This window comes from Myotis daubentonii, chromosome 3, assembly GCF_963259705.1.
Source record: "Myotis daubentonii chromosome 3, mMyoDau2.1, whole genome shotgun sequence".
Classification (NCBI taxonomy): Eukaryota; Metazoa; Chordata; class Mammalia; order Chiroptera; family Vespertilionidae; genus Myotis; species Myotis daubentonii.
The window spans coordinates 147,288,057-147,310,619 of record NC_081842.1 but is presented as its reverse complement, the minus strand read 5'-3'; the positions used below and the strand labels follow the sequence as shown (position 1 = coordinate 147,310,619).

The window sequence follows — 22,563 nt, the reverse complement described above, 5'->3', positions numbered from 1 at the left end:
GAAATGATCGCCAGACAAGAACCAAGATATGGCCTGCCCCCGTCCTCACCATCCAAGACTTGTTCTGGAGTTATCTCATCTGCATGGGCTGGACAGCTGACGGAGAAACTTTTGGATGCACAGCCGCAGGTCCCCTACAACAGACGGACACCGGTCACTTCAATGATAGCATCTCTCTGATGTGGACTGTTGTCACCACCATGCCTGATTTGTTTCTCACCACCAAGCGTGGTCAACACATTTTTCTTCACGGGTTTAATCTATTGCTTCATCTGAGCATTTTGAAGGTGTGGCTATTTGATCTTATCCTGTGACTCAGGCACCGAGAGTAGCAGAGCCTCAAAGGATCCCTTGGCTTGTCATTACGTATGTGACAGCAGAAGGTCTGACTGTGCTCCTCCCTCCCATGGGTGCATGCTGGGCTGTGGAAATACACCCAGGACAGAAAAACCCTGAAGCAGCCAGACATTTAAACGACAGGGGCCAGAGGCATCAATAATGCTACAATATACCAAGTGTGACAGCCTGAGTGTTGTTCACAATACTTTATCTCATTTATCTTTACCACATCCCGAGGACGCAGAATCAGAGAGCGTTAGTTCCATTTTCTGTACTTTGTAAAAAAAACAATGACAAGGAATTAAGTTATTTGCTGGGATGACACCTCTTGTCTACCTTGCAGCCCAGACCTGAACCTGGGTCTCCTGACATACTAAGGCGGCCTCTGCTGGGTGGCATTTCTTGGCTTCCTTATTGTTAGGTTAAGTCCCCAAGGAAGCCTTAGCTTTTACTTAGCAGCAGAATTAGAGTTTAATTAGGGGACATGAATGTTGGGATGAAAAAAGAAATGTTGGCATCAAACAACTACTCTCCTTAAAACAGTAAATCCTTGCCAAATAAGACCTACTTTGTATGTTTCACCACACGTGTCGTTTAGAATTCTGGAATATAAGAATCTCGGGTCATTTAAAACTAGTTGTTTCGTTTGGGGTAAAGCATCTCTGTGGGAAGGTTCGCAATGTCAGTTCATCAAAGTCTACAGATGGTTCCAGAAACATAGGGCTGTCCTGAGGGCTGGAGCCTGGTTTGAGTGGAAATGCCCAGGAAGTCAGCACCATGCTATGCATCCCTGCTCACCCGGACGGCTCGTGCCCTGGGCAGACACACACCTCACAGCCTGTTCTCTGGCCCTGGACGCTTTTCATCTTGCGCACCAAGGTCAGGTAGAAGCCCGTGCCAAAGCAGTTCTTCAGGAAGAGCGGGGTGCCCGCGCAGTAGAGCCGCCCCTGGGAAATGATGGCGATGCGGTCCCCCAGGAGGTCGGCCTCGTCCATGTGGTGAGTGGACATGATGATGGTTCTGCCTGCAAGGGTAGGGGAAGGGGACTCACCAGGCAGGCCGGAGCCAGGCTGGACGAGAGAGGGTGTACAGTAACCTCCTCATTATAGGGGTTCAGAACTGGGAGTTAATAAATAAAAGCAAGTATTTGCATAAAGCCCGAGTGCTATAATAATGACGATAGCTAATATTGCATGGCATCCTGCACGTTGTAAAGCATTGCTCACCAGGCACAGGACCTGATTCCTGCAAATCATCATGTGAGGGACATATTCATTATCGTCAGCCAGTGTCCACTGAATGCTAGATTTACAGTCTCTGGGTCATCAAGCACTGCATTTATAATCTGTGCGAAGCACACACAGTCTCTCTCTCTCTCTCTCTCTCTCTCTCTCTCTCTCTCTCTCTCGCTCTCTCCCTCTCTTTCGCTGGAAATGTCATTTTAAAAAACTGGTAATGAGGATTCCAGGATGGCAAACTAACCACAGGATTGAGCCACGATATCACTTTTGTGGGCGCTCAGCTCGCTGCCCCTTCTGGATCTGCACCCTCTGGTTGGAAGGTGCTGTGATAGAGAAGGGAAGTCCCATTTCGAGACATTTCCACCTGCAGCCGTCTTCTGGGGCACTGGATACTGGCATGTCACCCTCACACCTGGTCTTGAATGTCTATGGAGTCTCTTGGGACATTCGCAGGGGACTTGTGTTCCCTTCATCAAAGGGGAATTTCACCTAGAGCTACACCCACTGTGAGAGACAGAAGGGTTGACAGGATTTTCTAGAATATTTTGGAAACTAGGCTGCTCCATTCGTGACTCCCTGCGTACATTTGTGTAAAGCTCTCAGGAGGCTCCCGCTGGAACTTAGATTCATCCAAGCCGCTGAGGAGGCCCCCATGTGAGTGTAGTTGTGGCTCTTACTATGCACTCAATTGCCAAACACCAGGTGTGAGAGCACAGGGCACTGCGCAGGCCGTCACCTGAGCGATACTTCAGGAGCAGGTCCCAGATGGAGCGCCTGGAGTAGGGGTCCACCCCAGAGGTGGGCTCGTCCAGGACGACCACCTTGGCGTCTCCCACGAAGGCAAGGACGACCGACAGCTTCCTCTGCATGCCACCTGTGGGTACACGGCGGGGCGGGGGTCACGGGCGCTGTGGGGGACGGGATGGGAAAGGCCCGGGGCTGCGGGTACCTTTGCTCCGCAGTGGTGTCATACCACCTCCTTAGATGTTTATGCAGCATTCAAACCCTGGCGGTGCACAGACCTCTTTCAATGCAGAAAGGCAGTCTCTGCTTCTTAGGACGAGACCTTTGGGGGGCTGGTCTCACATATTAGTGCCAACACATAAACATCAGAACAAAGCCAGCCAGGCTGCTATGTCCACATGGGAAGTGATCCAGAGGGGCTGCTCTTAGATGCTCAGAATCACTTTATAGAGGAATTATATTGGCTCTTAGGATGTCTCCTGTCATAAGCCTAAGAACACACACACACACACACACACACACACACACACACACACACACAGGGAAACAATGGGTATGTGTAGCCCTTCCTTTTCCAACACCGAGCACCTGACAGATCCTGAGCCTCTTCATTCCTCTTGTGGTGGAGGCCCGTGTCCTCCAGCCTGGCTTCCGCCTCCAGCTGGGCCTCGTCCCGCGCCTTCCCCTTCAGCTGGGCATAGAACAGGATGTGCTCAGCCACTGTGAGGCTGTGGGGACGGGGTGATGAGAATGCTCAGCAAGTCCACCTCCAGCAATTTAACTTACAGAAATAGCTAAGGATGAGCACAGACGTTCAGCCATCAGGACGTTCGTCATGGTGTCGTTTATAACACAAAAACAAAACAAAGAACAGATCCTGCTGAAATATCCAATGAGAGGGGGCAGCTTAAAAGAACATGTATACAATGGCATAGTATGTAAACATCAAAAAGTATTTTTAGAAGAATGTGTAATGACATGAAAAGATAGATGAGGTTCATGATATCTTAGATTAAAAGAAAGCAATCACATTTTTTAAAAATGGCAGTTTATAAAATTGCATGCCGTGTTTTACTCTCCTCTGTAATTTTAAAGTATATGTGTATATCTATATATGCACAGGAGAAAGTTCTGAAAAATTATATACCCAAGTGTTAATCAGTGGTTACCTCTGGGTGGTGAAATTATAGGTGGTTTTAAATATATATATATATATATATTTGAGAGAGAGAGGAAGGGACAGCTGGAGAGAGACAGAAAAATCGATTGGTTACCTCCTGTAAGAATCTCAACTAAGGATCAAACCTGCATCCAGGCATATGCTCTGACTGGGAGTCAAACCACTAAACTTTTGGTGCATGGGAGGCTGCTCAACCAACTGAGCCACACTGACCAGAGCTATAGGTGACTTTTCTTTCCTTCCTTTAATATATATTTCCTTCTTTTCTTTCTTCAATGACTTTCGTAACTCTTTAGATAAGAAATAGAAGTTTGGGGGAAGCAACTGAAAGCCTCCTGAAAAGTCATTTTCAGTGCCTGGTTAGAGGGAAAATGGGAGGCTGGTCCCCTCTCTTGGCAGAGGGAGCACTTTAGGACTGAGCAAAGGGCCCAGGATCAGCCACCCTCTCAGAGAGAAGAGTGGTCACTTTTCTGAGGGAGGAGACCTCAGGTCCGAGAACCACAGGCACAGCCCTCATTGCAAGCAGGACAAAGGACCATGAACCTGGGGAAACCAAATCAGGTCATTGCCTCCTGCTTCCAGAACGGGCATCCCTGACCTGGGCTCTAGAGAACATGTGTGTTGGGCGCAGGGTAAGAAGAACACATGGGGAGGGTCTCAATTCCTGTTCTACTTACTGGGGGAACAGGATGTTGTGCTGGGGACACATGCCAAGGCTCTGCCGGACCGCATCCAGGCTGGTTTCAATGTCCTTTCCCCCAATGAGCACAGTCCCTGATGTTGGCGGCAACAGACCCGTCAGGATGGACCTGCCAAACACAGAAGTGAGTGGCATAAAGGATGGCCTTTAGGAGTGCCTTGGGGTGGCAGCCTCTACCCCAGGGTCAGTGCAAACTCTCACGGTGATTCCCTTCCATGGCTCTCAACTGAACCCAAACCATCCTTAGCTGTGGGGACAACAGCTTAGCACCAGTGTGTATGTCCAGGCCCGCATGTGCCTTCCTCCTCTGCTTCTACTTCTTTCCTAGTGTTCCCAGGCAAGCTGATGGGCCTCCAGGGTTCCCAGATGTGGGACATTCACTTACACCCGAAGGTCCCTCCCCAACTCAGCCTTTCACGGCTCAATAGAAGGAGTTCAGTACCTGGGCCAATGCGTTACTGATGTCACCCTTACGAAGCACAGAGGAAGGGTTTTCGTGAAAAGCCCAGGCATTCAATATGTATTTGCTAATTGATTCAAGGCAGGTATGGGAATCACCACTAACCACATTATTTTTTTGGATCCAAAGCATAAAGAGCCAACAGTCTTTTTGAAAAATGAGAAATAATGACGCCCATCTCATGAAGTTGTTGCGAGAATTAAATGAGTTAATACCTATAAAGCCCTTAGAACAGTGCCAAGATAAAGTAAACCTCAAAAATATTATTTGTATTAAACATTGTGTTTCAACCCCAGGGGAAGCTGCATTGCAGCAGTCGGTGAAGTAATGTGTTTGCCTGTGAGAAGCCTCGGGGCCCTGGAGGGAGTTCTCTGACCATATTAGTTAGCAAGGAGAGAAGTCAGAGGGATCTCACGCTGCCCCACCCAGCGCGGCCCTGACTTCAGATACCATCTCAGGCTCTCTGAATTTGTACTTGGAAGCTGAAATCTCTGTTGATCAACCACTAGAGGGAAATAGAACCAAATATAATGGCACCAGCTCTGCATTCCATTCGCACTGAACCGCCCTCAGAGAACATTCCAGTGAAGGGTGTACACTGCTGTTCCTTCCTGGGGCTCTGACAGAAGCCAAAGGACTCGAGGATGGCGTGTCATATGGGTTCCTGCCCCTTAAGAGGGAGTCCTTGATGTCTCAGCTGCAACTTGGGAAATGTTAGCTGTCCATGTCCTCCTCCTCAGCAGATGGCACTCAGGTCCCTTAGAAAAGTGAGGGGAGCTAAGCCATCTATGCTGAGCTTTCCCCTTCCCTGAACTTGGCCTTCAGTCTCCAGGCTGTTACCCGAGCAAGCATGTCAAACTCACCGCCAGTGGGCCACATGTGGCCCACAACGAATATTTTTGCAGCCCAGCCAGATTAATGGTATGTAAGAAACGTTTTAATAAAAATTTCATAACTTAATTTTTACAATATCCTGTTACACATAATCCTATATAATAAAGAGCTAATATGCAAATTGTTGTCATGTCGTCATGCCATCATGCCAGGGCCGGGGAACCTGAGGCTGGGCCAGGGGACCTGAGGCTGGGTCGGAGGACCTGAGGCTGCCCCCCAACCTGGCGGGGCTTGACAGGGGACCTGAGGCTGCGCCCTTCCCCCTTTACAGGGCTTGATAAGGGTGGGGTCGGCCGGGTCTGGGTCTTGTGTGATTTTGAGGCGTGCGCAGGAGGGCAGGGACTTGACTCTGGGTCCCATGGCACACTCCAGACTCTGATAGGAGGGAGATTTTCATATATATTTTACTAATTTTCTTTCATCTCTGACACTTCTATTATAGAGAAAGGGCAAATAGCAATATTAAAATATTTCCTCTAATTAGTTCCCTTTTAATGTGCATGAATTTCGTGCACCAGGTCACTAGTTATTAATAACAAGCTACAACGTTCACTAATGACTGATTACTAGAATCATGTTGCATTCATTTTCCTTATGCGCCTTACATGCCTTACGCACAGGCGCACCATTTCTCTCCACTTATACTAGCAGCGAATATTTTAGCAGCCTATTGCCATGTCATCAGTCTTGGACTGATTTGTTTGGTGTGTGCAAGATGAAATATTTTGCTTTCAGAGAATAAGAAAAATAGGTTTATTTGTATTATGCTTAGTAATTTGTGTAGTTTTTCAGCGTCTGGTAAGTTAATGTTCAAGAAAAAAATATTAATTTTTATTAAAATGTTCTATTATTTCATGTTAATGATTACTTATTTCATTCCTTTGTATTCAGCATGTCTCTATCTAAATAAACCTACATTTCTTTGAATTTTGAAGCTTTTTTTTGTGTGTGGCCCACATAAACTTAAACCTTGTTTATTTGGCCCATGTTAGCCTCTGAGTTCAACATGCTTGTTCTAGAGACTGCACCCTTTTAACTTCTCCAGAACTACCACCATAGGTAGGAAAAGGAATGCTCTTTGCAAATAAGTAAGAACTATATTGACTGTGAGCATATGATGATGGTCATAACTTTATCACCACCATCGATGACAGTAATACTAGGGGGTCTGAGGGGCAGGGAGAAGGACTTGCACTGTCAGGGGCAAGAGACAATTGTGGGGGCCCTGGCTCTTCCCCCACTGAACCATTATGACTTGGTGGCTCAGGAAGTCACTTCAACTCTCTGGATGTCTGCTTCCTTGGCACACAAAGGGGGCAATAAACGTACCCCACCTCCCTCTACAACTTCCTGTGAGGATCAAATCAAACAGTATATGTCAGCGAGCATTGGCTACTGCAGTGTGCTTTATACATTCCTGGGACACAAATATAGAGCACATTTTTTGTCACTAAAACTCAGTGGGAAAGAGTAGGTTGAAGCTAAGAGGGAAAGCATAGAGCTGGAAAATGACAGGACAAATGGCAACACAGCATCTTCGCCTGAAGACTCACAAGGTGGTGGTTTTCCCTGCTCCGTTGCGACCAAGGAAGGCGGTGATCTGGTTTTCATAGAAATTAATGCTAAGACGGTCCACAGCTGGCCTGCCATAGGGCTCGAAAACCTTTACCAGGTTCTTCACACACACCCCAGGAACCAGGCCTGGAAGCTCACGTTCAAAGAAGGAGTCTTGGAGGGAAAAATGAACACGAGGTAAATATGACGTCTTATGTACATGTTCCCCACAATCCTTTCTTCAGACCACTGTCTTCTGCTATAATTTCACCTGCCCCCATGGCTTTAGCTGTGACCTTTGTAAGGATGACTACAGAATAATAATGGTAATAGTGGTACCTAGTTGAACAGGCACTATTTTAAGTGCTTTATATAGAATATCCCATTTCACCCTTTTAACAGCTCCATGGGGTACATATTATTATGCCCATTTCTATAGATGAGGAAACCTAAGACTCAGAGACATCAAGGGTCCAATCAAGGTCACAAGGTTCATGAGTGGCAGAGATGGGATTTGAACCCACAGTGCACTTACTATCTATATGGGGAGTCAGCCCTAAACTCAATCTTCAATCCCAGGCCCTCATTCCCAACAGTCTGTGGGGCATTTCCTCATGGATTTCTGTAGCAGCTCAGGCTCCTCTTTTTCCCAAACAACACTGTCCTTCAGACTCTCCCATGTCCATTATGGGAGCCATTCTCCTAGTCACCTTGGCTCAAATCTTTGAGGCAATGTGGACAACTCCAGAGTTTCTCCAATGAAGTGGGTAGGACAGTCCATTTTTCCCCAATACTGTCCCTCAAACTCAACCCCTGCACTTTTCTACTCGCACATGCCCCTCCACTGCAGACCCTCTGGCCTCTGGTCTCTCCCTGCTTTAGTTCACCCTATATAGCACTACTTAATTTGCATCTTAGCATTGTAGTTCTGGGCATTTACTCCCCTGCAAAAAACATCCCAACCCTTCTTATCTCGGTTCCTCCTGACCTTGCCTATAACAGACGGGACCAGCCTCCAGCCCTTTGATTTCAGCCTTGGTTTTTCACTCTGAGAGAAGGGTCTTCTCAGATGCACTGTTGACTGCAAATCATCTCTCTGAGGAGCTGCAGGCCACTGACCTCAGCCCTGTGAAATGGCACTGGGGGTGGGCCCGAAGCGCAGAGGCCCGAACCTCTCGTGCAACGCCAGGCAAAGTCAGAGGCCAGGCTGCCTCTCTAACCCCAGGGTGAGAAGAGCAAGAGCATTTAGCATCCGCAGAGAAATGCTTATGCTTAGAGAATGGAGCACATTGGGAAGCACAGAATGGTTCAAGAGGGAAGGGAAGGGAGGCAAAGGCCTTAGGAACACTTATAGCCTCGTTCATCAGCTCGGGACTCATTAGGTAACCTCCGCGGCCAGGAAAGGCTTTTGAGGACTTGAATGAATGGGCATCTAGATTTGTGAACCACGAGTGAAGTCAGCACCACTACACTCTTCCCCCAGCGCACAGAAGCATTTATTTTTGTCTTTCCTTATAGCTCATATCCGCCTTAAGTCCCAGTGACCCAAGTTATTGTTCTTGCTAAATCCTCGGAAGTCAGCACATTTGTGCAACTCACTTGGGATTTGCCTAACAAGGCAACATACTTGGGATTTGCTTTCTCCAGGAAACATGCGTTCATGTCTGGCTGGACCATTCATTCCGCAAACGTGCAGCTGGACCCTGGGAAGCTCTCAGGGTTAACCCTTGTCAACAGAGAGCGCCCGTTTCCTGGGTTCCTTTTCCCTGTCTCTGTTCTGCATTCTTTACTGAGGGTGTTACCTCTTACTCCTTCTGGGTGTTCCGGGTCCTCCATTTCCTCTGTTACGGGTTCTGTCCTTTCCAGGGCCCTTGCTTCTCTGGTTGAACATCCTGCACCAATCAGAAGGCGCAGTCACTCTCCTGGTGAGAGCTGTGCACCAGCAAAGGCAGAAAACGGGGGTCAGGGGTCGGGGCAGAGTTTCCTATCATAACTGGAAAACACAGTTTCCTCAAAAGGCCAAGTCAGGCCCTAGCCGGTGGATAGAGTGTTGGCCTGTGGACCAAAGGGTCGCAGGTTTGATTCCGGTCAGGGACATGTACCTTGGTTGCAGGCTCTTCCCCAGCCCAGGCCCTGGTCGGGGCTCATGCAGGAGGCAACCAGTTGATGTGAAGGACACATCAATCTGTCTTTCCCTCTCTCTTCTACTCTCCCTAAAAATTATTGGAAAATATCCTTGGGTGAGGATTAACAACAACAACAAAAAAGGCCAAGTCAGCATTCCCAGGGGCCAGCCCTGAGCAGGTCCCTGCAACTTCTGACCTGCAGGTCTGTGAGGTTCTGAAAGTGGCCAGCGGTGCCCCCAGTGGCCACATTGTGTGACCCCAGTGCAGGGGGAGTTTTTTTTTTATTTTTTTTTTTTTAACAGGAGTTTCACTTTATCCCCTTAACATGCCAGGAGAGGCCTCGATGTCGGATATTGTGATTAAAAATATATATTAACAAAACCAAGACTGAATTTGAAGTGGGTTAATTTTCGCTATCTCACCAGAAGTGCTTTTCACTCCAATCCCAAACATGTCAAAGCTGTGGTGAACCTTGAGGAAAAGTCCATTCAATGTGATGTCTTGGGCAGCCAGCTTAATTTACAGGCTGAGAAATGGTTTACCAGAGTTGACCCTGGTGGTGAAGTATGGTTTATATAAACACACACATACACACACCCCACACATGTATGTCACAGACACATTCTCACACACATACTCTCTCACACCATACCCCCACACCCACCCACATACACACACAGAGAGGCATTTTTTTGTAACCTTGGCATTTGATTTAAAAGGACAGCAGGATCCTGGAAGGGGAAGAGAAGCAGGAGAGCCAGCCAGCCAGAGAGGACGGGCAGAAGGAACCACTGTCACCAAGCCCCTAAGGCGCCTCCTCAAGCTCACCCACATGAATGGGTGAGTTTATGATGCAGCAGCCAGCCAGGGCCTCTGTCCACACTACCCTCTGTGGATGCACAGGTGTGTAGTGGAGTGGCAAATACTGGCCTGGTGGTCACTCCCGTACCTCCACTTCTGCTTCCTAAAGGGTTTTTAATCTATTGTCGATGATTCCTTTGATCATTATTAGTTATGATACTGTACTAACGTGTAATAAAATAGTAGGAGGAAATATTCTTCTAAATACTTTATTCTTTGGAGTGAGTTCCTTGTTGGGAAATGTGGTCCCAGTTCCAGACTTTGTCCCATGTGACCAATGGGAACTTGGCCAGACACTAGGTGTCTCTTGGGCTCGATTTCTTCATCTGGGAAAGGAGGGGGTTAGGTGGAGAAGCCCAGCTCTCTTCTGATTATAGAGAGATTTAGGAATCTAGTTCAGTCTAACCTGTGAGACAAATGAACAATATTGGGCTTCTGTTGGCAAAAATATGTGATTCATTTTTGAAGAAGCACATTTGTCCTAAGATTTTATTTTTATATTTTTGAGAGGCAGAGAATCTGCTGAGATTGTAGAGGGGAAAAAGCCCACAAATCCTGATATTCATTGAAATTAGAAACATTTCAGAAACACACACTTGTGTTGAAAATTCCCATTTATAACTTTAGAATGTTCACATTCATAATTTAATGGATTACAACTTTACTATAGTAGAAATTTAGAAGTTTATAAATAGATAAGACAGACAAACCAACGTAATGGAAAAATACTGAGCTGTGGAAGTGCTGTTTATTTGAAGCATTAAAAAAAGAAAAAAACCCACCCAAGCCTTTTAAAGGCCCAAGGCTAATCCCCTAGAGAAAACAAACACCTATCTTAGTGCTTAAAGGCTAAATGCTGGCGCAGGCCCAATAATATAAAGTTAAAAGCAGGTAGATGAGGAATAAACAGATTGGAAAATATTTCCTTTGTTTCCAGAACCTCCCAGCTCCGGGGGAGTCCCGAGCTCTCAGGTTAGGAATGTTTGCTGCCTTCTCATAACCTCACAAAAGAATCTATGGCTTTTCTGGAACTCTCTCTCAGGCCTCCTGTCCTGTTCAGTAGGAAAGGCAAATTTTATCTAAGATGCATTGTGGCCAAATGCCCTTTGAGCCCTCTTCCACAACCACCATGAAGATCAATGCGAGGAGAGCCTGAGATATTTGCCTTGAAGACCACAGCCCCGCCTCAGCCTCTGGTCGAGTCCTTACCCTAAAGGGAATGAATTAGTTCATACTTTGAAAAGGTGAAGAGAAATGAAAAAGGAAGCAGGAGAAGATGAATGCAAAGGTTCCTTCATGATTCTGTGGATCTCTTTGCTTTAAACTGAAAAGCTGCAGAGGTCATGTGTACCCTAAAGTGGTTTGGCCTTCTTTTATTAGGGCAGTTTAATCCACTGGGCAAAAGGTGTGCAATGCTCAGCCACGCCCCGTTGGCCCAGACTCACAAAGGTGTGTTCCCAGAAGCTGTGTGGCTGAGCTCCCAGGAGGCAGCAGAGCAATCAGGAATCACATGCTTGATGTAAGAGCCACCTCTGTAACCTACACATAGCCCATGTGTAGCCAAAGAAATTAGTTTCAAACATTAAAGTGTGTTTTTTTAATTTTTAAGTTAAAAGAAACTCACCTTCGCCACCAAGCCAATAGGACTCTTGCAGAAGGAAGTACCAAGGAAGTGGTATTCCATAGTCCCCTAAAAATAAGCAAATAGAGAAAGCCCACATCATCCTGCCTCACCACGGTCTATAAGATCTAGAATTTACCTAAACCTCCAATTGTCACTACAGATATTTGTAGTTCATAAGCCTTCACACAGCTATCCATGGGATACCACAAAGACTACTCCTTCCAACATGTTTTAATCCAAAAGGTCATGTTTTTTAGGTGAAACCAGCAACACTAAGACTGATGATCTTGGGCGACATATAGTTTTCTAAGAAAACATTTTATTACAGAATTTAATCTTGCCCTTTTCAATAATTACCAGGTAATAATAAGATGACAACCACTAACATTCATTAGATGCTCTTTCTGTGTTAGGCATTACTGTTAGCACGTTCCACATGTTAAATAATTTACTCCTCAAAGCAAGCTTAGGAGACAGGTGGGAGTAGTATTCCTGTGGAAAAGGAGATGGAAGCATACTGAGTTTGAGTCATCTACCCAAGGTCACAGCTAATAAAACAGAGGTGCAGGGATTCTAACACTGGTATGCTGGTTCTAATATCACTGATTTAAACTCTCCCCGCCGCTCCCCCCCCCCCCCCCCGGCCCAACACCCCCCACCTCACTATGCTGGAACCATCTGGGTTTCAAGAAAAAGGTTCCCAAATTTCTAGTTCAGTTCTCTTAGCAACAGCGGTTCTCAACCTGTGGGTTGCGACCCCATCGGAAAACACATATATAATTACATATTGTTTTTGTGATTAATCACTATGCTTTAATTATGTTCAATTTGTAACAATGAAAATACATCCTGCATATCAGATATTTACATTACGATTCATAACAGTAGCAAAATTACAGTTGTGAAGTAGCAACAAAAATAATTTTGTGGTTGGGGGTCACCACAACATGAGGAACTGTATTAAAGGGTCGCGGCATTAGGAAGGTTGAGAACCACTGCTTAGCAAGCTTTGCTCCCTGTAAAATGTTGATTTTGCCAGAATATTATCTTTTCTTACTTAATAGTTACCCCATGTTTTATGGCCGCCACTAGACTGTAAGCCCCTTTAGGGCAGACCTGCGTCTGTCTTTTCCACCCCGTTTCCAGAACCTGGTGGTAAACCTAACACTCAGGTGCTGCTTGGTAAATAGTTGTCGAGCAAATTAAAGCTTTAGCTTGGCTGAAATAAAGTTCTTGAATTATGCATAAGTTTCATTCTCAATTCAGCTAATTTTCACTTATCTCCTTCTAATGGCCTAGTTAGACAGAAAAAAACTGCAGCTGAGCAAATTCAAGTGTATTGCTCAAAGTCACCGTTACGGGTTGAATTGTGTAGCCTCCTCACCAAAAAATGATGTGCTGAGGTCTGTAGTAGAATACAAATCATACGTGGTCTTCATTTTCAGTTTCTGGCAGAACTAAAACCCTTGGACTTGTTATTCATAATGAGTCCATTTGTCAACCACACCTGAATTTATGCTACTGAGGTGATTCTGAGGGGCCCCTAAATAGCTTTATGACGGGGTGTGGTCACCAGGAAAACCAAATATGTAAAAAGTGGATGGGAACTTTCAGTCCCACCCCCCATCTCTAGAGATAGGGTTATAAAAACTTGAACAACAAAATTCAGGAGCTTGGAGGGTAGTGCACCTGGAGAGAGCAGGGAAGCTCCATGAACCACCCCTCCTCCACCTCACCCTATGAATCCCTTCATTTGTCTGTTCCTAAGTTGTATTCTTTATTATGGAGCTTTAACTAAGTAGACCACTTTCCTGAGTTCTGGTGAGTTGTTCTAGTGAAATATTGAACCGAAAGTGGAGGGGTCAATATTTGGCCAGCTGACTACAAATATTGAATTTGTAGTCAGCTGGCCAAAGTGTGGCAGCCTGGGCACAGCATTTGCAGCTGGCGTCTGAAATGGGAGCAGTCTATGGGACTGAACCTGTGGGGTCTGCACTAATTCTGGAAAATTACTATCAGAATTGAATTGAATTAGAGAGTTGTTTGGTGTTGGAAAAATGACACATTTGGTATCAGAAACAAAGACACCAGAGTCCTCGTAATCTGGGCCTTGTTTGGAAATCAAGTCATTGTGCCCTGGTTGGTGTTCTCAGTGGTTAGAGCATCACCCTGCACATATAAGGGTCTCAGGTTCGATTCCCAGTCAAAGGCATGCACCTGAGTTGCAGGTTCAATCCCCACCCCATTCAGGGTGTGGGAGGTTACCAATTGATGCAATTGATGTGTCTCTCTCACATTGATGTTTCTCTCTCTCTCTCTCTCCTCTTTCCCTCCCTTCCACTCTCTCTGAAAATCAATGGAAAAATATATCCTCCAGTGAGGATTTAAAAAAAAAGGAAATAGAATCATTGCAGGTGTGATTAGTTGAGATTAAGTCACACTGCAGTAGGGTGGGCCCCATATCCAATGTGACTGATGTCCTTATAAGAGGATGACCATGTGAAAATAGACACAGAGAGAACAACATGTGAAGAGGGAGGATTTTAGTGATGCATCTACAATCCAAGGAATTCCAAGGATTGCTGAGAAACCAACAGAAGCTATGAAGAGGTAAGGCAGGGTCCTTCCCATACAGGTTTCAGAGGGAGCATGGCTCTGCCAGCTCCTTGACTTTGGCTTTCTAGCCTCCAGAATCTGTGAGATGACAAATTTCTGTTGTTTTAAGCCTCCAGTTTATGGTACTTTGTTATAACAGCCCGGTCCAAACCCAGGCCTCCTGACTCAGCCTAGTGATCTTTGTCCTATTTCAGACTCGCTGCCTTCATATTTCTGCCAGCAAATGCTGCCCTGAGATGATCTGAGAGCTGTCCCTTGCCAGGGAGGAGGCTCAGCCTCCCTCTCCCCTGCCAGCTCCTAGCCCCAGCACCAAGAGCCAAGCCATGGAAGCCTTAGCACAAGGTGGCTGCTGGTTGGCTTGGAGACCACTCAAATGGAGGTGGGACTTCTCTAGCTATGAGGACAGATTAATTTGAAGGAAAATCTGATTTCTCCAAAGCAAATACAAAAATATGCAAAACCAGAAAATTTTAATTCAGGAGCTGATTTTCCATAATGAAGATATTTATCTACCCAAAGTAGGGTACTATTCTAGGCACTGAAACTAACTATAATAGTGAACAAAACAGACCAGGGCCCTGTCCTCATGGTCCATATTCTATTAGGAGAGGTTAGTACACAAACACATAAAGAAATATCATGTCAGATGGTGATTTAAAAAAACAAACAAAGTAGGATAAGGGAACATTAGCACTAAAGGATTATTATTAACATTGGGTTAGATATTTTCAGTCTGGAAAGATCCCAGTGATAAGATGACATGAGACTAGAGACCTGAACAAAATGAGGAAGCAAGCCTTTAGATATGAGTGTGTGTGTGTGTGTGTGTGTGTGTGTGTGTAGAAACACGCTCCAGACACTAAGAACAGGAGGTGCAAAGGTCCTGAGGAGGAAATGAACTCAGTGTATTGAAGAACTACCAGTAAGGAGGCTGGTGTTGCTGCAGCAGAGACACATGGGGGTGATAGGAGATGAGGAAGATAGTTGAGGCTGGTAATGAAGAGTCTTGTAGACTAGGGTTAGGACATTGGATTTTACTCTGAACAAGAGGAAATGCCACTGGAGAGACTTGAATGGAAGGTTAACACTGTGTAACCTAAATCTGAAGGATCTCTGAATACGGTGGGTAGAACAGACTGGTAGGAGGTAGTAGCGGCAGAAGGAGGCCTGGATGGGAACCTTGTGTAGAGATGGGGAAAGGGATCAGATTCTGGATCTACTTCAGTTGTGGAGTCAACAGCATTCACTTGAGGATTTTTGACTCCTGGATTTTAGTTTCAAATGCTGGTTCTGAGAATCCAAATTGAAAGAGTTCAGAAAAGATGAGATTTAAACTAGATGAAAGGGTAGGGCTGGGATCTGAAGAACTCAATTACTTTTACTCAATGAATAGGAACAGTTACCTGGAAACACCTGGTCAAGGTACCAGGCAAGCAAGCCATACAGAGCAGCATCGAGGAGCATCATTTTCATGGACATCAGGAAACTGAATTCATCCCCTTCCATCGGACTATTCCCAATATTGCTCCACTGCAGCCCCAGGCCTTGCTCCTCAAAGCGAGCCAGGTACTCAGTGCCAAAGCCAAATGCCACAGGAGACAGCAGGCTCTGCAGTGGGACAAAGAGGGCACATGAGGTGAGCAGAGGGATTCTTACCCAACCCGGCAGTGCTCAGATGCTCACAAGGTAGGGAGAAGGGCCAAAAGAGGGTCCTCATTGTGTTCAGGTGTAAAGCCACCCCAGGAAGGGGTGAAGGCAGTCTTCCCACAGGACAAGAATTATAGGAATGCCTCCAAGGTCTCAGAGACCCCTGCCTACTACCCACTAGGCCATCTCTCCCCTGATCAGTGGAACACAGTTGTTTTATGGAGAAGACAAACACAATGCATACTGAAAAACCAAAGGTCCTCAGGTCTTCCTCCCTACCCTTCCCCCTCCTTTCTACCTCATTCTTAAGAACAAAGAAGCTAACTTGAGCAGCTTTGTGAGAATCCCATTAGAAGGGTCCACAAAGTCATCCGGTTTCCTAGGGCAGGATAAGGGGCTATGCAAGGGATGGCCTCATGACCTTCTGAGATCTGTCAGAGCCCAGAAAGGTCTCAGATAACATTGACTATCTCACCTTTCCCCATCTCCAGACTAGAGACATTCTTTTTTAGGTTCTCTGTGGAGAGTACTGGTCAAGAGAATAGGTAGTATGCAGAGAAGGATGCCTTAAGAGGAAGTTCCCCAGCCATGTCCTCACACTGGGCCCTGACCTGACAGAAAGCACGTAGGCACAGGCAGAGGGATGGGATATTCCCATTTCCTCTGCTCAGAGGCCTCCCCATAGTTTGGAGGACCTAAGGTTGGGTTCAGAATGTTTCTCTGCAAAAAGAAGGGGTTCTTTAGCTATATGTTCACACAAATCATTTTTTAAATCTCAGCCCAGCCCTGATCCACACAGTTGCCAGAATTATAGCTTTCTGGTGGATCCACACACCCAAGAATCTAGCTGTGGTTTCAAAATACTGATCATCTAACCAGTATACCAAGATCATCCAGCTCTACCCCCAGGCAGAGTCCAAAGGATTTCTTGCTACTAGCCCATTGTGATTATTTTAGAAATTGGGTGCTATAAATACAGCAATTGGTTTCTTATTTAACACAAAAAATAAAAGGCAGATGCCCTGGCAGTTCTGGAGCCAAATAAGTTTGAATTGTGAGAACAACTTACACCTCAGAACTTTCCCCAAAGAAAAGCAGGTGGTAGCCCTTCCCAACTGTACTGTACAGAGAACTGTGGGCAGGGAGATTCTGGAGGGAAACTGCACCCCACAGGGCCCAGAAGTTCTTTAGCCTGATTAAGGAGAGGGGAAATAATCTATTTGAAAAACGATTAAAGAAAAAACAGTGGTGTTTGGGAATCATGAACTAAGAGGTCTCTTGAGCAATCAGAAGTCCATTTTCCGGAGACCTCTCCTGGCAAGAGAGCCTGACTCTGGACCAGCTCATTTCTGCACCCTTTTCTGCATGCAGTGGTGGAGTATTGTGGGAAGAGTTCAGAAGATTTATCTCAGTGCAGTGGCAGATGCAATGGAGTGAGCACACTATGCCTATACAAGCTTCCTCGGCACACCGGGAAGTGGCAGCGCCCGCCTGAGTAAGCCCCCTAGAGCCCCTACATAGTACCCTGATCTTTCCTACCATTGGTTGCCCTAAGGATGGTGTAAACTTCTGATTGGTCTGGAATGCTATATATGTTGCTGCACTTACACAATAAACTCAGATCTGCGTCACTGAACCTGGTCTCTGGAGTCGGGCATGCTTCGTTAGGACTCGGTCGGCCTCACCCTTACGGGACCCCCCGCTTCAGAGTATGATAAAGGCACTTGGAGAGCTGCTCCAGTTGAAATTCTTTTGGCAAAAAACAAAACTTTTCATTCATGGGAACATCTTTCTGGACAGAACAGTTAGGGGGGTAAGCTCCCTTACTTCTGAATCTTGTCAAAGGCCAGTAGAAGAAAACTGAGTGAAATGGGTCTGGCTGTTTTCCCTTGCAGCCACACAAAGGACCTACAAACTGAGCTGGTTTTCAATTACTTCCCAGGGCAGACTAATCAAGCAGGTTTGGTGGGGAGGAAACGTCAGGTCACTCCTATACCCCGGTGTCCTAAAACCTTACTACGTCCCTTTGAGCCAAAAGGAAAATTTGATCCCTTCAAAAGGTGGGCCAGTCCTCTTGGATTGCTATAGACCCATCAGAGGAATTGTATCACATGCCAGGCATGAGCCCTGGGTCCCTCACCATAGCCATCTTCAGGTCAGCTGTCATTCGGTCTTGCCAGGTGAAACAGAGGACGTGAGGCAGGTAGAGGGTGAGGTAGAGGACACCACTGCAGGCTGCGGCCAGGCTGGCCCTGGAGAAGAAGGTGCTGAGCAGGAAGCACTGCATGATCGTGGCGGTGGAGAAAGCCAGCAGGAACAGGAAGAGGATGAACGGGTTGCTGTAATGCAGGATCCTTCCATGCTAAAACCAAAGAGGACACTTGAGTGAGTAACTTCCATCCAGATCCAGGGGTGACCGTTCCTCTCAAGGGATGACCTCAACCAGTGAATCCAGGAACTTAAGAAGCCCTCTGCCCCAGAGGGATCTCTTCCACCAGCCTGTTGTTGGTGCCTAAATTTCCACATTTAAGACTCAACGTATTGAGTTCCTTAAATTCTATGAATGCCGTTTCCATAGCAGGGTAACACATTAGCAGTACCAACTAATTACTATGTGTTAATTAAGCAAATACTTGGTGGGATTTGAGCAGAGGAGGAGGATCTGCATAGGGGTCTTGGACCATCAACAGCTCTGGGGTATACTTAGCAGATGAGGAACAAAAGAGGGAGATGGAATTAGCTAAGAAACTAATTTTACAGCGTATAAAGGCAGCAATGGGTTCATGCTAAAAAATAAATAAAAAGAGGAAGATGGGAGACCACTCAATAAGCTTTTACATTTTGCCTGGGACCTGGCCTACTGAATAAATAATTTGTACTTGTATTCTGAGATTTGTCACTCACATAGGTGAAAATATCAGTAATTAATCCATATCACTTGAAAGTAGATTAATACCTCCCCATCCATAATATTATACAAATTCATTTCATAGAACCTGTGAGTAAAACTCAATATCTTCACATTAGCTAATGATTCAATCACTTTGGTTATATAAAGAATAGATCTAAACTAGCTATTTTTAATAAATGAGCTGCTGCCAGTTACATTATAGAATAAATTGAAATGTTCAAATGAATTAGGGCTTCTTGGTTCTTATTTGCTATGGCATCCTATGAGGATTTTTACCCTTTGTGCGTAACTCCAAATATATATATATATATATATATATATATATATATATATATATATATATATATATATATATATCAATTACCCTGTTGTTCAAAACATAAAGATACAAATAAGGTTCATCTCTTGAACTGGTTCTAAATCATTGGTAGTGGTGCCCTGCAGCACTGGGTTCCTCTCAGGGGAAAAGAGAGACCAATTAGCAAGATTTGTCATGGGCATTTGAGAGTTGAGTAGAACAAATGTGCTACTTATCTGTTGTTGCTACTCTTTCTCTTTCATTCATGCTCTCATGCCAGCTGGGCTTTGGTAGAACAGATTTTTAAAAATAGAATAAAACAAATGGCAAAGAGAGGTGGAAGAAAGCCATGCTTAACTATAACTAAACTTTGAGGAAATCTAAATAAAAGTCAAGATTAAGACTCAGAGCTTATGATTTTGTGTCGAAGAGGTCTCCACATCACCCTGGAAAGCTCAATCCTTTCCCTTAATCTCCTTAATCACACACAGTGCAATAAAAGCAAGTCCACAGCTAAACCTGTGGCTTTTGGCTGGAAGAATTTTAAGATGGTTGTTGTTATTCTCAGAAGAATGAAATCCATTTCTTATCTCAGCTCAAAGCAAAGTCCTATAAACTTCTAGGGCTCTATAATTTCTCATTGATTTAAGGCAGAGATGAAATTCACTTGACCGATTCAATACTCATTGGCTTTGGTTTCCTGTAAGAACCACTTTTCTTTTTTGCTCTTAATAGCTTGAATAACAAGCGAACCTTCCCATTGTACCAGCTTCCAGCTTCTTTCCTGCATAGCTGAGGTGGGAAGGAAGGACGAGGGAAAGATGGGAGTGTCATTAAAAGGAAAATCCTATTTTGCTATAGAAAGCTCTGTTTCCATCATTAGTAGAAGAACAATATTCTGGTTCCCACAAGGTGGAAGCTTTTTGTACAAGCAACTCATGGTGAACATTCTTTACCTCACATCCTACAAGCTTTGAAGTCCTAGTGCTCATTCTTAGGAAGGCAGATCTCAATGTCACCCGCAACAAGTCTCATGGTCATTGCATGATGTCATGCAGGTTTATGCATTTTGTGTAAGTCAGATGCGTATGCATTTTGACTCCTTTAGTTCTGAGGACGCAAATGTCTTGGTAGTGGGGAATGTAGCAGACTGAAGGAACAAGGGACGCCTAGAGAAAGACAAGGTGCTCAGCTTTCCCTCAACTCTGTGGATCAGAATGACCTCTACACCAGCATTAGTTTTTGTTGTTGTTGTTGTTAATCCTCACCCAAGGATATTTTTCCATTGATTTTTTTTTAAGAGAGTGCAAGAGAGAGGGAAAGACAGAGAGAAACATCGATGTGAGAGGAACACATCGACTGGTTGCCTCCTGCACGAGCCCTGACCAGGGCCTGAGCCAGGGAGGAGCCTGTAACCAAGGTACGTGCCCTTGCCTGGAATCGAACCCAGGACCCTTTGGTCTGCAGGCTGATGCTCTATTCACTGAGCAAAACTGGCTAGGGTAGCATTGGTTTTGATAGTGCTCTAGTTCACTGGACTTGAGTGCAACACTAAAATCAAAACCCCTCAGATCTAGTACATTTTACTGCATACGGAAGGGATAGGATTTAATTTAAATGGGTATGTATTGGTTGGACAGGATATGTAATGGAACATTCCTGAACCAAGTAGGCACCAGTATGGTCCAGCATGGATGGCATACACTTCTCTCCTAATACACTGAAAAGGCTCTCCACATTCCCAACCCAGCTGGTGGTTGGGACTGTAATCCCAAGAGAATACTCTTTGTATTCCTTTCTTCTGTGTTTAAAAGGAGAGAACCCTTTGCACATAAAATAACCCTGTACTGGGCTCTGCTAACAGCAGCTTCTACAGATAGTCCATGGAAAGGGGCTAGATAATCTATGTAGACTGTGGCTCTCTGGGCAGGAAGTAGGAGCAGGGAAGATACTATGACACAGTGGCTTCTTAGGCGAGACTTTGTCTCTCTGTCTTCTACCTTGGCTGAAATGTCTGGGCAGTTGCATGTCATACAATTCTTGGTGGCCAGTGACTAATCTAGGGAAAAGTTCATTAACAGGAGGAAAGGTGAGAGGAACAAAATGATTCAGGATTTTCTGGGCCTTTTCCATCTGGCTTACCATGATGAATATTGTCAGGAGGAAGATGCTCATTGACATGATAGAGAAGCTGTCCAGGAACCAGGTACACCAAATCACTGTGTTGGAGACGCCCTGATTTTTCAAGGTCTCCTTCAGTCTCAACTCCTTCTCCAAGACGATGCTCTTTACAGTCATGGAAACAGAATAGATCCAGGCCAGCACCATGAAGATAGGGAAACAGCGGTTCAGGATGATCATAAAACTGAAGCAAGAGGAGAGAAGCAGAATAGTAGAATTTCCTGTACCTGGTAGAGGTAGAGTAAATGTTTGTTGAATGAATGTGTTAAGAAGCCCTGGTATAGGAAAGACAGGAAAATCTCCAATGGGCTTGAATCTTTAATACATTGCACTTTCCCCTGAAGGATTACTTTTTCATTAGAGCAGGATGGTAGCTTTTTGGTTGGCCCAGATGAATGCTCTATAAGTAAAATGTGTAAATAAAATTGTACTATAATATATGTATATATATATATCCCATGTTCAAAGGCTGTTAAATCATGTTGTTTACCCATATCTTCAGAAAAAAATCACTTCTACTGTTATGGTAAACAACCTGCTCCCTATTTATAATGGTCTGGCCCTCTAGCAACTTCAGCACAAAATTATAGCTAATTTGCCTACAAACGTTAGGTGGTCATAATAAATAATCTGGCCACTCAGTGTATGTTACACAGTATATACCTACTTGTAAGATCTTGCAGGAAAGTACTGCAGACTTGCTGATGTAGCATGTGACTGGAGTAGACAGATACATATCAACTGACACTGAAGTCCAAGAATATGGACCACAAATAAAGAGAACTGGTGGTGGTGAGATCAATGCTTGGGCTCCCCAAGGGGTAGCACTATCTACCCTGGAGGATCAAACCCCAGTTATGCAGGAAGATGCACAAAATAACGAATCAGAGTGGCACTTTCAGAAGGCCACCAATAAATCAATCAGTGATCCAATAGCCACTGACTCCACCAGCTATGTACCTGTGCGGTAACTCTGTGGATATCCCAGCAAGCAGGGTAGATTTGACAATCTAGAATTACTCTATTGTGAACTTTATACATGTTTTCCTGTGCTTGGTATGCTAATAAATCCCTTGGAATTATTATCTATTGAAAACTATTGGGTGTCACAGGAAGGGCCCAATTACAGCATGGGAGGATTTCACTCACGATGGCCCTAGGGAGAGAATTATAAATTCATAAATCCT

At 45.1% G+C, this 22,563-nt stretch overlaps 1 protein-coding gene across 1 annotated transcript in view; it reads right to left on the bottom strand.

Moving 5' to 3' along the window:
- The window catches only part of ABCA4 (ATP binding cassette subfamily A member 4), a 123,589-nt gene that overhangs the window by 42,573 nt on the left and 58,453 nt on the right, over positions 1–22,563 (bottom strand). Inside the window, exons 14-24 of the mRNA XM_059688787.1 lie at positions 21,338–21,560; positions 18,127–18,348; positions 15,743–15,947; positions 11,724–11,789; positions 8,915–9,004; positions 7,112–7,286; positions 4,182–4,313; positions 2,913–3,052; positions 2,317–2,454; positions 1,170–1,363; positions 50–134 (exon numbers count right to left, since the gene is read on the bottom strand). Coding sequence (XP_059544770.1) covers positions 50–134; positions 1,170–1,363; positions 2,317–2,454; positions 2,913–3,052; positions 4,182–4,313; positions 7,112–7,286; positions 8,915–9,004; positions 11,724–11,789; positions 15,743–15,947; positions 18,127–18,348; positions 21,338–21,560 — 1,670 coding nt within the window. The remainder of the gene's footprint in view (positions 1–49; positions 135–1,169; positions 1,364–2,316; positions 2,455–2,912; positions 3,053–4,181; positions 4,314–7,111; positions 7,287–8,914; positions 9,005–11,723; positions 11,790–15,742; positions 15,948–18,126; positions 18,349–21,337; positions 21,561–22,563) is intronic.